This window comes from Mugil cephalus, chromosome 20 (genome assembly GCF_022458985.1).
Source record: "Mugil cephalus isolate CIBA_MC_2020 chromosome 20, CIBA_Mcephalus_1.1, whole genome shotgun sequence".
NCBI classification, from domain to species: domain Eukaryota; kingdom Metazoa; phylum Chordata; class Actinopteri; order Mugiliformes; family Mugilidae; genus Mugil; species Mugil cephalus.
Window position 1 is genome coordinate 2,568,517 of NC_061789.1, and position 12,206 is coordinate 2,580,722.

The window sequence follows — 12,206 nt, forward strand, 5'->3', positions numbered from 1 at the left end:
CCCAGCTGAAATGCATTTGACATTCGATTAGAAAATAATGAGCTGGACTGCTGAAAAGTTCCGTAAAATGTTTTATTGTTCTGTTTTTCCTTTTGTTTGAAATGTCACAACATGTTAACAGCAACAGGCCATGGGAAAGTTACAAGTAGCAGCTGCTCGAGAGGCAAAAACCACAATGCTGTATTTGTGCTAACACTACCGATATAAAGGTCCGGACTGACGATGGAAGCATGACTACTGGATCTACGAGCACCGAGAGTAAATGTTCTGCTTGTATGCCAAATAAATAAGTGACAATTAGAAAACGTAACAGCTTATATTTTCCCATAATAGCTAGAATTTTACATCACGTTATGTGCCTTCTGCTACATTCATTTGTGATTTGCATACATTTTTATTTTTTTTTTTGTACAATCTGTCCAATCAGCACGGCTAATTTACATATGCAGTATGGTTAATTGTTGCAAATACACGGGGGGGAGAGAGGGGGTAGCTGCTCATATTGGACCCTTTGCCTCGGGTTTAGCCTTCTCCTTCACTTTCTTTATAGTTAAATAAATCATCCTGAGTGAGGCTGCTTTCCGTCATCGTTCGAAATATTAAAAGGCAGCTGACGTTTAAAATGCATAAAAAGGTGTACGCTTATTTCTGTTAAGGCGTAACCCTACGTGTTCCCTTTTAAAAAAAAATTAAAAACAAACTATGACCTGGTTTAAAAAGGCGAGAAGTGGTAAAAGTGAGGAGTGTCCGCTCCAAACATCTGCATCCTTGGTGTTTTAGTGGAATGAAGACACATGGTGGAGTGATAAGAGAGGGGTGGGGGGGGTGGTGGCGGCTTCAGAGGAGACGGTTCAGCAGGTTCCCGTCCCGGACGACGAAGGAGGGGGCGCCGCTGCCGAGTTGGAGCTGCTGTTCTGGCTTTTTCCTTTGTGCCTCTGGCCGCCTCTTCTCCTCCCTCCACCTCCCGACTTCGGCTGAAGGAGAAAAATATTTGATGAGGCGTCGCCCAACGCTCCCTCCAGGGGGTGACACCGAGCAAAACGACAGGTATCATTTACTCAACACACTCTACGATTCAGGTTCACGATCTACACGTTGTACCTTGTTCTCTTTGTTGCCATCCTTAATTTGAGGGTCATCGTCTGCCTCTCCCTTTAGGAGGTCGGCCACGCAAGCAAAGGAGAGGGACAGAGTGGAAGCGGAATCACGCGGCAAAGTTAGTTCAGGGTGAAATACGGCGGTTTGGGGGTAAGAGGTTGTATTGGCAGAAAAGGACAGAGGTTAGAGGAGGGGAATTGGAGATAAGACTAGAGGCGAGCAGGACCACACTCATGCAGGATTTGTAAGAATAAAGTCTTAAGTGACTCACAGACTGCGCCGAGCTCGGACCCATCGGCTGTGCTATCGTCGCTGCGTCGTCGCCAGCCGCCGTGCCCCCGTCCTCCTTTCTGAGCGGAGCCTTTTTTGTGGACTGCATTTTGATTTGGGGCGGTTTGGAGTTCGACGGCATGTTATTGGTGGACTGCAGCAGCTGGAAAGAATATGAGCCAATGAGTGAGTACGCAATCTTACCAAACTGATTCTGCATCTTAAGCCCTATTCACACAGGACTAGAATAACACCAGGGCCTCTAGCAGAGTGTAATAATTGTGTAGGTCGTCTGATCTGTGAAAAACTGTCTGACTGTGTGATTTGTAAAAAAAAAAAAAAAATCACATAAAAGTAAAACTTACACCACAAATAACCTGCCATGTTTCTCATAACACAGATCCTCTATTAGAATTAGTCCAGTTCAAATCGACATATCTGTGATTTAGAGGTGAGGTTTTACTTTTTGAGACTTTTGTGTTATTTGTGGCTTTTTTCTGCCTCTTGTCTCTTAAGAATTATGAAAGATGTCCTATAATTCATAGAATAAAGTTTAGACAGATGTTAGGGAGAAAAGTCTGGATGTCGCTTAATTATTCACCTGTTTAGACGGATGAAATCATTAAATCAAGCATTAATGTGTTCACCAGTAAAGGTGGTTCTGATTTAAATACTGACAGGTCATTGGTCATTTCTTCCCTGGGATAATAATAGCATCAAAAATATATTTTTATCGTCCACTATCATTTGCAAAGTAATTAAAACTGTCAGGCAGTGGAGTGAGGCAGGAAGTAGCAGAGACTTAACTATGGATAATACATGGGAGGAAAACAGTTTGTTTAAGCCGTACTCATGAATCACAGGCCTCCAGGTTAAACTAGTCCCAGGTGAATAGGGCTTTATTCAGCCAGGATCAGTTTCACCTGGGATTCGTATTTTGTAGAGAAAAGTACTAACACACTGATCCAGATCAAACACATTTCGATATATAACTCGTCCTACAACTCTTCAAGCTGTAGGACGAGTTAAGAGATGAAAAAAGGGAGGAAGAGGAAAAATAAGAAGAAACACGCAGTATAACAACAGAGCCTCAGTGCGTTGCCCCATGGCCCTAATTACCAAGCTAATGAATGCTAACATATTAATGCTAACAAACATATGAATGCTAATAGACAGATGCTAACACACAAATCAGATGAATGCTAACAGACCTCGTCACCAGGTAATACTCATCAGTATTTTAGTTAGAGAAGGAAAGTAACTGCTAGCGCTTTACACATGTTTTGCACCCACAATAGCATTTTTTTGCTTTCTATTCTATTACATGCAACTTTAAATGCCCTTATTAACAGATCATTAGCTTAAAGTTTACAGGCACTAAATAAAATGTGTTTACATTTTAAAAAGCACCAACCACCCTTTTTTAAGATGTGGCATATTGGAGTTGTCAGAAATTGAAGAGAAACCAACATGTTTTCACAGTTATTATGAGCTAATATTTTCCAGTGCTGATAGAGGCTGTTACCTGAGGTGTTTTCATTCTGATTATTGGTTGAATGTTGGTGCCAACGTGAACAGAACCTTTTAGACCTGGTTCCTTATTATCTATATATAAACTTTCTAAAGCTTCCAGAAGCGTTTGCTACCTTAGTGATGGTCCCCACGGCCTTGGTGCGGCCCTCCCTGAACACCAGCCTCTGGTCGCAGTGCAGGTACTCAGGGGTCTTGATGAAGCGGAAGTGGACCGAAGCCTTGTCCCCGGTCCGTAAGCAGTCCCTGTTCATGGACAGGATGGTGGCCGTCTGCCTTATGCTTCCGCAGTGGACTGAAGGTTAAAAAAAAAAAAAAAAAAAAAAAAGAATAAATACATCGAAATGAGAGGAAACTCTAAACGATGAATGACTGTCGCTGTTACCCACCCATGGCCTGGTATCTGGGGGATATCGTGGTGGGGTGGTGCAGGACCAGGATCTCCGCCTCAAACTCCCAAGTTGCCTGTGGGCTCAAACGCGGGGACACCATCACCATCCCTTTCCTTATGGACGAACGCTTGATCTGCAGAAAGAGACGTGAAACAAGAGGATGTAGAGGTATAAAGAAACTCAACAAATGCTTCAAGCGTTATGAAATGTTGAAGCACTTACTATCAACAAGCCAGATATTGTATCAAACTGACCTAAATACACTATATTTGAAATTAAATGTCATAATTTATCATAACTTTAATGCAGTTACAAAAATCCTACTCAAAAAATTATATTTTAATGCCAATATCATAAAAATCTGATCATCCAAGTAAAACCAGATTAAAAAAAATGCATGAAATGCCTCTAGAAGGCAGCCATCTTGGAAAATGGCAGCTGTAGTTTTATTTTTTGTTTGGCTACCAGTTTGGACACAACTATTGCAGTGTCCCTGCCTACCTTTTTGAGAGCGAACGAGGCAGTCTGGCCGCCTCTGACTTCCTTCACGGGCATCCTCTTGCGGTGGATGGATTTTACAGCGATCGAGATAAAGCTCCCGAGAGGATCGGGCCCCAGCAGCATGGTGTCATTCAGACGTATGAGCCCACGCAAAGTAGTTCCCGATACAACCGTTCCCACACCCTGAAACGGAAGAACATGGCGTGTAGTCTGGTGAGCATCTCAGTAGAAAGTTTGCATTTAGTTCAGATAATAGACATATAGATAGAAGAACTGGTTTGTTTGTACCAGACATACCGGTACAGAGTAAGTATCGTCTATCTGAAACTCAGCCGGCTGATCGTCCCTGTAGGACGTTCTGGAGGACAGCAGGTTGAGAAACATCTTGAGTAGGTCCATGTTCTCTCCAGTCACGTTGGAGATCTGGAAGATGGGGCACATCCTGGGGAGGACGTAAGACAAAAGGTGTCACACCGAAGCATTTGTAGCACTCTGAATCTAGCCAGGACCGACGTGGTACCTCTCAGAACTGAAGTTTGACGCCGTGACTATGACGTCGTCCTTGTTCTGCACCAGGACGGGAATCTTCCTACAGCCTGGAGACTTCAGTAGCCTCTGAAGCAGCTTCAGGGTCTCTGTCAGAAGAAGAGCAACAACAAGAGATTTGTCAAAGCTGTTTGTACTGAAGGGAGTGAGAAATGGACGCTCCAGAGGGACTGACCTTGCAAGATGTTGGCTGGACACATGTCTATCTTGGTTACCACTACAAACACAGGAACATTCAGAGCTAAAGCCAGGCCCAGGTGCTCTTTGGTCATCCCCACAATACCTGCATTACTTCCCACCTGGAAAGAGAATTTATTCCTTAAACATTTGACTGCATGAATCCAAACAGACAAAAAATACATGAAGATGCCTCTGACCATGAGCATGCAGAAGTCGGGAAGGTGTCCAGTCATCCCAAACACAGTGGTCTTGAGGTACTTCTCATGGCCGGCCAGGTCTATGAAGGTAATAACTTTGGAGGACTTCTCACAGATTTTGGTCCAGTCCAGGCTTCCTCCATGACTGTCTGGCTTGTTGACCACCTGGGGGCAGAAACGTGCCACACAATGAGTGGCTTTCCTGCAGGGGGCACACCTCTCCACTTGGCCACCAGTCCACCGCTCACCTGCCCTTCCTGATCAAAACCCAGGATGTCATTGCCCACGCTGCTGGTCCTTCCGCTCTCCATCTCATGCTTGTGCCTGAAAAGCTTCTGGCGAGCGAATCCTCTGCCGTTGTCCAGCTCGCCGTGCGTTAACACTCCCAGCAGAGTGCTCTTACCGGCGTCCACGTTACCTACCACCGCAACCCTGAAGGGTATGACAGCAGCAACATCATCATTTAGACCGTTTTAGGAAGGTGTCACTTGTGCATGTCAATACCCACTTGTCAATGTCTGTGCAGACTCATAAATTTAAGAAAAAAACATTAATCTCTTTGAAATAAAATATTTTGATGCAATTGGGACATTTGTGAGCAATAAACGGTGTAAGAACTGTGAGTTACGGGAAAACCATGGCTGGGAGGTGCACTGACCAAACTGAAATCAGAGCTTCCTTGAGTGCAAGTGAATGTTTATGCCGACTTTAAAGAAATTCCCTCAAGACATCGCGCTGACGAAAATGGAAGTGACATACGTACAAAGGAATGAATGGAATGAACTCCAAAACCACAATCATCAGGACAGAAGCATTAAAATGTTACGGCCGTATGAAAAGAAAGTGAAAGTGATCCAACACAAGTAGGATGAAAGCAGGTAGAAAGCAGGTCATGGGCTCTACATTGTGTCCGTCACTTTTTACTTCCAACTTGTGCTGGGTTAAAAAAATAAATTCAATCATTCAATTCATTTACATGCATACATTTATATGCGTCCGCTGGGCATTGTAGGAGCATAATTAAAGAACAATGCGGACAAACCAGCACGACCAGCGAGTATAAATGCTTGGCCAATTAAAAGAGCCAACAACGTAGGCTCTGCATAGTTTAGACGCTGATCCAAACTCTCCAACACAAAAAGGCCCACGCACTTTATGTCTCTAGTGAAAACTACTAAAGGTCCCCAACCGTGGCCTCACCTGACCTCCAGGAAGTCCAGCTCACCCACACGCCTCCGAATCAGATAGTCACGTACCAAACCAGCAGCCTCGCTGCGCTCTCGTAGCGGGATGAGGTCGGCGTCCAGCTGCTCACACAGAGAGCGCACTGTGGCTACCGAGGCCTCCGTATCTTTCTCATCGAGACCCCAGTCGCCGCCGTCTACAGGGGAGGAGATTTGCCATGAAGTGATCAGAAACGAGAGCGGCTAAAGGATAAAGGAGCTGCAGTTTCCCCTCACCTGAGCCCATACCGACCACGTAGATGGTCTCGCCACATCCCTCCTCCATCCTGTCCCGTAGCTGCCGGAGTAAGGAGTCATACTGCTCTCCATTAGGGCTAACAAGTGCCAGCTGTTTGGGTCCCAAGAGGGGAAAAGAGAGAAAACACACAGAGAACAATGACTCAAGAGACGCTGGCTATGTTTACATGGAGGCTATTATATAAAAACACGGGGGAAAAAAGTCTGATCAGAGGGAATTTTTAATCAGATTGAGAGGGGTGGTGTAAACTGTTGATGGCTTCTCTCTGGTTGGAGTAAATCCATTCTCTCTGAGCGTGTTTGCTCAGGAGGGACAGAAATATGGAGGTACAAACACAACCAGTTGTTCACGTAAGTGTTTAAACAGCTGAACCGAGCAGGAATCCATGTGGACGGCAACATTGTAGGCAGGGAGACACCTTAACAAATGTCAAAAAAGTTCTACTAAGAATGATGTTTTGGGGAAGGTATTAGATCATGATCACATCATTTTAGTTAGACTTAAACAAGAACCTTTAATCAGTATGAATTAAATTTGCCAGTCAGCGACGGTTCTCATATTCATTATGTAAAGCCAGGCAAAAATGTACAGTCTGAAGGGAAAGATAAGGTCTAAGAACTGCCCTTTACCTACAAACCCAGCTGTTTCTCTTCCCATGAAATATGTCAAGGCCACAAGTGAAAGCAGTGGTAAAAGTTTTGGTTGAACCTGTTGTCATTGTTTACTAGGAAAAAAAAAAAAACTAGTGAAGCAAGAAAAACTCGATCCAATCATTCCAATGGATAGAAGTGTTGTTTAACTTGGTCTGTGTACTTTTTGGTATTTATTCTAAAATTAAAAGAAAAGGTTGAGGGGGGGTGTATAAAACAAGACATTTTTGTAGGTGGAGATTTACAGCAGCCAATGATTTTGTAGCTCTCTACAAACAAAAATTGTGCTGGTCTAAACAGAGCATGGACGCGACTTTGGGTAAATATTCAGATGTAATGTCAGACTTTATGATGACACAAGTTTTGTCATCTGAACTGATCAAGGCTGAATCTGGAGGAGCATCAGGTTTATTTAGTGTTGAACGTAATGATCCATCCAGACAGACAGACAGACAGACAGAGTGCTATCTAGGCTGCTTCCTGTTCCATTGAAAGCCTGGTGCACTATTATGGTGTTTGTTTGTTTTTTATATGAAGTTGGTAGAAAGAAAATTAAATCTAATAGTAACTTTCATTTCTTTTTTTTGTTTGTTTTAGAATACATAAAAGGAGTTTCAGTTGTTTTACCAGTTTTCATTTCTGGTTAAAAAAGCAAACTTGAAATACCAAAGAAAAATAAATGCACAGTGAACCAAAGTCCATGATTTCTTTAAAGTTGTGTCACTATCAAGATAAACAACACATTGGCGCTAAGGCGTTTGGAAGCTCAATGTAAAGGTTTATTGATGATGTTTACTTCATAGCACATACTGACTCAACAGTCAGGAGCAGACGGTCAACAGGCAGACCTGATGCAACCCTGTGCAATTACAGGACATGCACCAGGACCATTGTGATGTGTAATTTGACCCTTCAAGCACAAACCTGACCGCTGTCATTCCTGCGTTCAAACGTGTAAAACGGAGTCAGACTGAAACCACTCTTCATGTAACGAGTTTCAGTACTTAATTTCAACTTTGTAGTGATGCTGTTGGAGGCTGATCTTTCACACAGTCACATCTTGTTGCGTTTCACCCGCCTGCGTGTTCTGAGGCTATGACATGTCAATATTATGAATATTCTAGTTTGACATGGCCGTTTTTTTGTTGCTATGCAAAGCCCTTCTTTTAAACGCTACCATCAACGTTAGATACAATTTGGTAGTATATGGTGCAATGTGCAACCAACTAAACTAAATTAACTAAACATCAGCTGGAGCTAGGGTTAGCCGCGGCTAAGCTACCCGTTTTATTTAACGTCAGCAAAATTTGCCCCGAGTCCTGCAAGTCAGTGGCGTAAAATATTTGGGCACTTAATAGCTAAGAAGTGGCGCATTATCCTATATTTAGTAATAACGTAGCCTTAAGCACTAAACGCATTAATTTTCATTCATGTATTCATTCATTCATTCGAAGAGGAGGAGCAGCGGCTAGCGTTAGCTTAGCAGCGCCGTCGAGGCCTTCCATTACCTTGCTTGTAAAGTCGATAGCGCGATCCTCGAGCTCGCCGTTGAACAAGTCCCCGTCCTCGGAGCACTCGTCCGCGGCGTCCTCCCCGCATCCTCCCCGGTCCGGAGCAAATATGCTCGCGGGGACCAAAGCGTCAGCCAGCACCGCGGAGCCCGAGTTTATGCCTGGCTCATGGGCCGCCGCAGCTGCAGCTATTGATGCCATTTCGGTGCCAACTTTTTTCGGTGATAAATTTTAAAAGGCTGTCTCGGTTTGTTGTGATGACGGTTGGCGAGCCAGACCACACGCCGACCCGGAACGCTGCTAGCTCCGCAAGCTAAGGTGAGTTAGCCGGCAACACTTCACACAACGCAGCTTTAAAATTAAAAAGGGGCTATAAACTCACAGTATTACAATAACATGACGCTTATTTGTGTCCGGTCTGTTTGCATACAAGCCATTTAACGACCAAATTGCCTCCACCTCATTAATATTAATGAAGAAGGCGTGTATTGACTGTTTGTTTTTGGCTCCTATTCACCAATAGTGTTAAAGTCAGAGAGGAATGGATCAGCAGTGAACCAATACCAGAGAGGGGGTCGTTCATATGATTACACTGCTGCTCCTGCAGGAAAATGCAAAATGCTGTAACAGGAGTGTAACTACAGCTGATGTAATGCCAACAAAAAGATGCATTGTCCTCTTCATAGCCACTTTAAGCCACTGTATGTATACAATACCAGGCAGAAGTTTGGACATCTTTTAATGCAATGTCTTTTTTTTTTATTTGTTTGCATAATGTCTACATTATAAATCAATACCGAAGACACCAAAACCAACTAGGAAAGAAATGTACCCGCTAATAACCGATAATGATGATCTTTGAATATCACTTACCAAATCAATATGTAAAAAAACTAAATTAGATCATTATTTATCCCACAGTAAGGTCATTTGCAGTGTTGAGGCAGACAGTAGTACACAAGAGATTAAAAGAAAGAGGTAAACATTACGTAAGTATAAAAAAATTGATGAAAAGAGAAAGATCATGTGGAAAAACCCACAGATAAATCAGATTTAAGGCAGAAACCACTGACTCCTCTCAAACTGTTCCAGAGAGAAATGTTTTGGACTTTATGATGACTTCATCTAAGAAAGAAAGATATATATAGGTAGGTGGATAACAAAAAACTAAAATACAATGCAACAAGAAAAATAAAATAGGAAAGCAAAATGCTCTATACGCAACATTTATAATAATAATAATAATAATAATAATAATAATAATAATTGAATATTAAAAATGAAATTGCAATGAATAAAATATAACATAAAGTTTAGTTTAGTGTCAGACACAGATGAAGAGTTACACAGACTGATGGCTTGAGGTAAAATATTTAAATATTTCTTGTAGTGCTCCTTGAGATGTTGCTGTAACCCTGTAACACAACCAGGCAACACAAAACGGGGCACAGGCCATGTAATACAGAAACTATTTTAAAAACACATGCATAAACTCTAGGACACACAAAAATATGTTTAAGAACTTAATTAAAATCTCAATTAAAACTCAAATAGAACCAGGAAGTATGTTTCAAGTAGAGATTTAAAGGAGATCAGTTGATCTTAGTTCCTTGGGAGGATCATCAGACGCACCCCGTACCTTTTTTCTTTGTTTGTTTTCAAAAAAAGGGCACAGCCATAGAGACCAATCAAGAAGACTTAAACATATTAGAAACCAGTGGAGTTCTGGTTTAAAGCCTGGAAGCACAAGGATTTCATCCTATTTTTGAATGTCAAGGAGGACATTGCTGCTAATATGATATTAATAAGTGGTATTAATCGTTTTTTCTGTTTGAATAATCCCAACAAACATGCTCAGAAAGAACATATTTATTTCCAACCGGAGAGAAGAAGTCAGAGGTAATATTTTCATACTGAACTGAAAGGTCATTATTTGTTTACGCAGCAGAGCAGTGGTCAGGAGTCAATACTCACCAGAAAAAAAAGAGTTGAATTTTTTTATTTTCAGCTGAGACAATATAGCAATAAAGTAAAAGATACGGAACAAGTGCAGCCAAAAGACAGCACCAGTTTTAAGTGCTCCATGTGTTCCCCTTTGGCAATAAAGCAATGAAGCTGAGCAAAGCTACTGTGTGGTAACAGCTGCTGCTTGTTTTCTACAGACATATGAGCAGTGATGTCTTTAACAGGATTCTCTGCAGCAGCTTCCTGAGTGGCTTGGTTCTCTGTACGTCAATGAGGATAAATGACAGTGCTGTTGTTTACAGAACTTTTATCTCCCCTTCTGGCAATAAGAGAAATTAAACAGATCCTGTAGATTTAAGCTTGTTGCGTACTCTGCGATAAGCAAGAAATTTGGTCTCTCTTCTCAGGCTGCGAGAACAAGAAAAAAAGTTCTGATCAGGTAATTTATACATCATGAGAAAACGAAGTGCCGAACCCCTGGGAAGTCGTCATAGGCACCATTCATTCAGCATGCACCCACACACGGTATGTTGATCCCTACCCAGGGAATTCATAGAACCCAGGTTACATTTATAACTTTTTGTTATAAACGTTTGCTTCCCTTTCCAAACTCAAACACCGTCATTCTGCAAAACACAGAGACACTGACCTGACTCAAATTACTTTGGCTTTACCAGCATTGTGTGAGCATGTTGTAGTTCCATAGTGCCACCACTGGGTGGCAGTGAACATTCAGATAAACTGAAAACTGACAACTCGGGATCAAAGCACAAATAATTTTGTAATAATTCATTTAGTCTCGAAAGCTTTGATAATATCTGTATATACAGTATAAATAATAACCTATAGATGATGATTTTATTATATTTAACTTTATTGTAATTGTGCAGAATACCAATGATATTTACTTTGCATCTAACCAGAAGCGTAGAGGTGTTATTTACACAAAATGCAGGTATATGTATTGACTCTTTGTTCTTAGCAGTATTTACAGTATTTGACTGTTGTACAGAGTAAAAGTAAAGAAGTGAATCTAAATGACTAACAAACAACTACAGCATGACAATGAATTTTTTGCTTTTAAATCATTATGCGGAGCAGTCGATGTATATTGCAGGGTACAAGGGTTAAGATGTTCAGAATTCCAAGATAAACACAAAACTTTGTAAAGGCAGCTGACTCTGAGTCAGGTATCCCCCATCGAAATAAACACATGCACCACTTTACAAAAAAACAAAACGCATTCTTCCAGTGAACGTGACCCTATTGACCCATAATTAGTCAGAGACTCTAGTCTTATGATGCGATGGGAAGTGAAACTTCTTGAGTTTGTAATCCTAACCCTAACCTAACTGTATAATAACAGGCTCAACACTCAAAAAGTGTAGAGCCCCAGACAAATGGTCCGGCCCCTACAATTAGAGAAAACGGTGAAATTAACCAAGGTTGTTAAAGCTAAAGTAAAATAAACCTAAAACTAGTTGAGAAAACCAAACATTTAATTAGCTAGCAGAAAGTTTTCAGTTTCAAAACAAGAGCAACTACTCTAGTTCCTGTGGTAACATGGTTCCATGGTCAACCTGTAGTTTCCCATCTCAACCATTCACTGGAGAAAGAGGACAGCATCCATTTCCTCCAGCTACAGGTAAGAAATCTGGTCATTAACAAAAACTAGTCATTCAAGTTTGTGATGAGTAACATTTCTGTTTAAGCCCCAAACACCAGAAACGTCTTCATGATGCCCTGTTAGTCCGGTTGTTTCCAGCTGTTTATCGATGTATGATGACCTGGATGACTGAGAACTCACAGACGTACTGTAAGTAGCATTTGCTCTTTTGTACTTTAAATGCTTTGTTTCCTCCCCCAGTTTTAGTTAGTTATGAA

General features: G+C 41.7%; 1 protein-coding gene across 2 annotated transcripts; it reads right to left on the reverse strand.

Annotated features, from left to right (window-relative positions):
* Positions 1-58: 58 nt before the first annotated feature.
* Positions 59-8,852, reverse strand: gtpbp1 (GTP binding protein 1). Of its 2 annotated transcripts, XM_047571415.1 has the most exons (14): positions 8,355-8,852; positions 6,175-6,286; positions 5,915-6,095; positions 4,963-5,146; positions 4,715-4,879; positions 4,513-4,636; positions 4,312-4,426; positions 4,089-4,233; positions 3,792-3,974; positions 3,288-3,423; positions 3,015-3,193; positions 1,370-1,531; positions 1,102-1,152; positions 59-974 (listed from the first exon to the last, which is right to left on the reverse strand). In XM_047571415.1, exons 1-14 carry the CDS (start codon positions 8,556-8,558, stop codon positions 852-854), a joined length of 2,064 nt encoding a protein of 687 aa, XP_047427371.1. In that variant the 5' UTR covers positions 8,559-8,852; the 3' UTR covers positions 59-851. The 2 variants fall into 2 exon arrangements, with proteins under 2 accessions (XP_047427371.1, XP_047427372.1); XM_047571416.1 differs by lacking the exon at positions 1,102-1,152 and having other exon boundaries at positions 8,355-8,845.
* Between the last annotated feature and the right edge of the window lie 3,354 nt (positions 8,853-12,206).

Coding starts and splice junctions, on each gene's coding strand:
- gtpbp1 (XM_047571415.1), bottom strand. CDS start 8,558: ATGGCATCAATAGCTGCAGCTGCGGCGGCCCATGAGCCAGGCATAAAC. Junction 6,287..8,354: donor CTATCGACTTTACAAGCAAG/GTAATGGAAGGC, acceptor GGACCCAAACAG/CTGGCACTTGTTAGCCCTAA. Junction 4,427..4,512: donor TCCAGCCAACATCTTGCAAG/GTCAGTCCCTCT, acceptor TTCTTCTGACAG/AGACCCTGAAGCTGCTTCAG.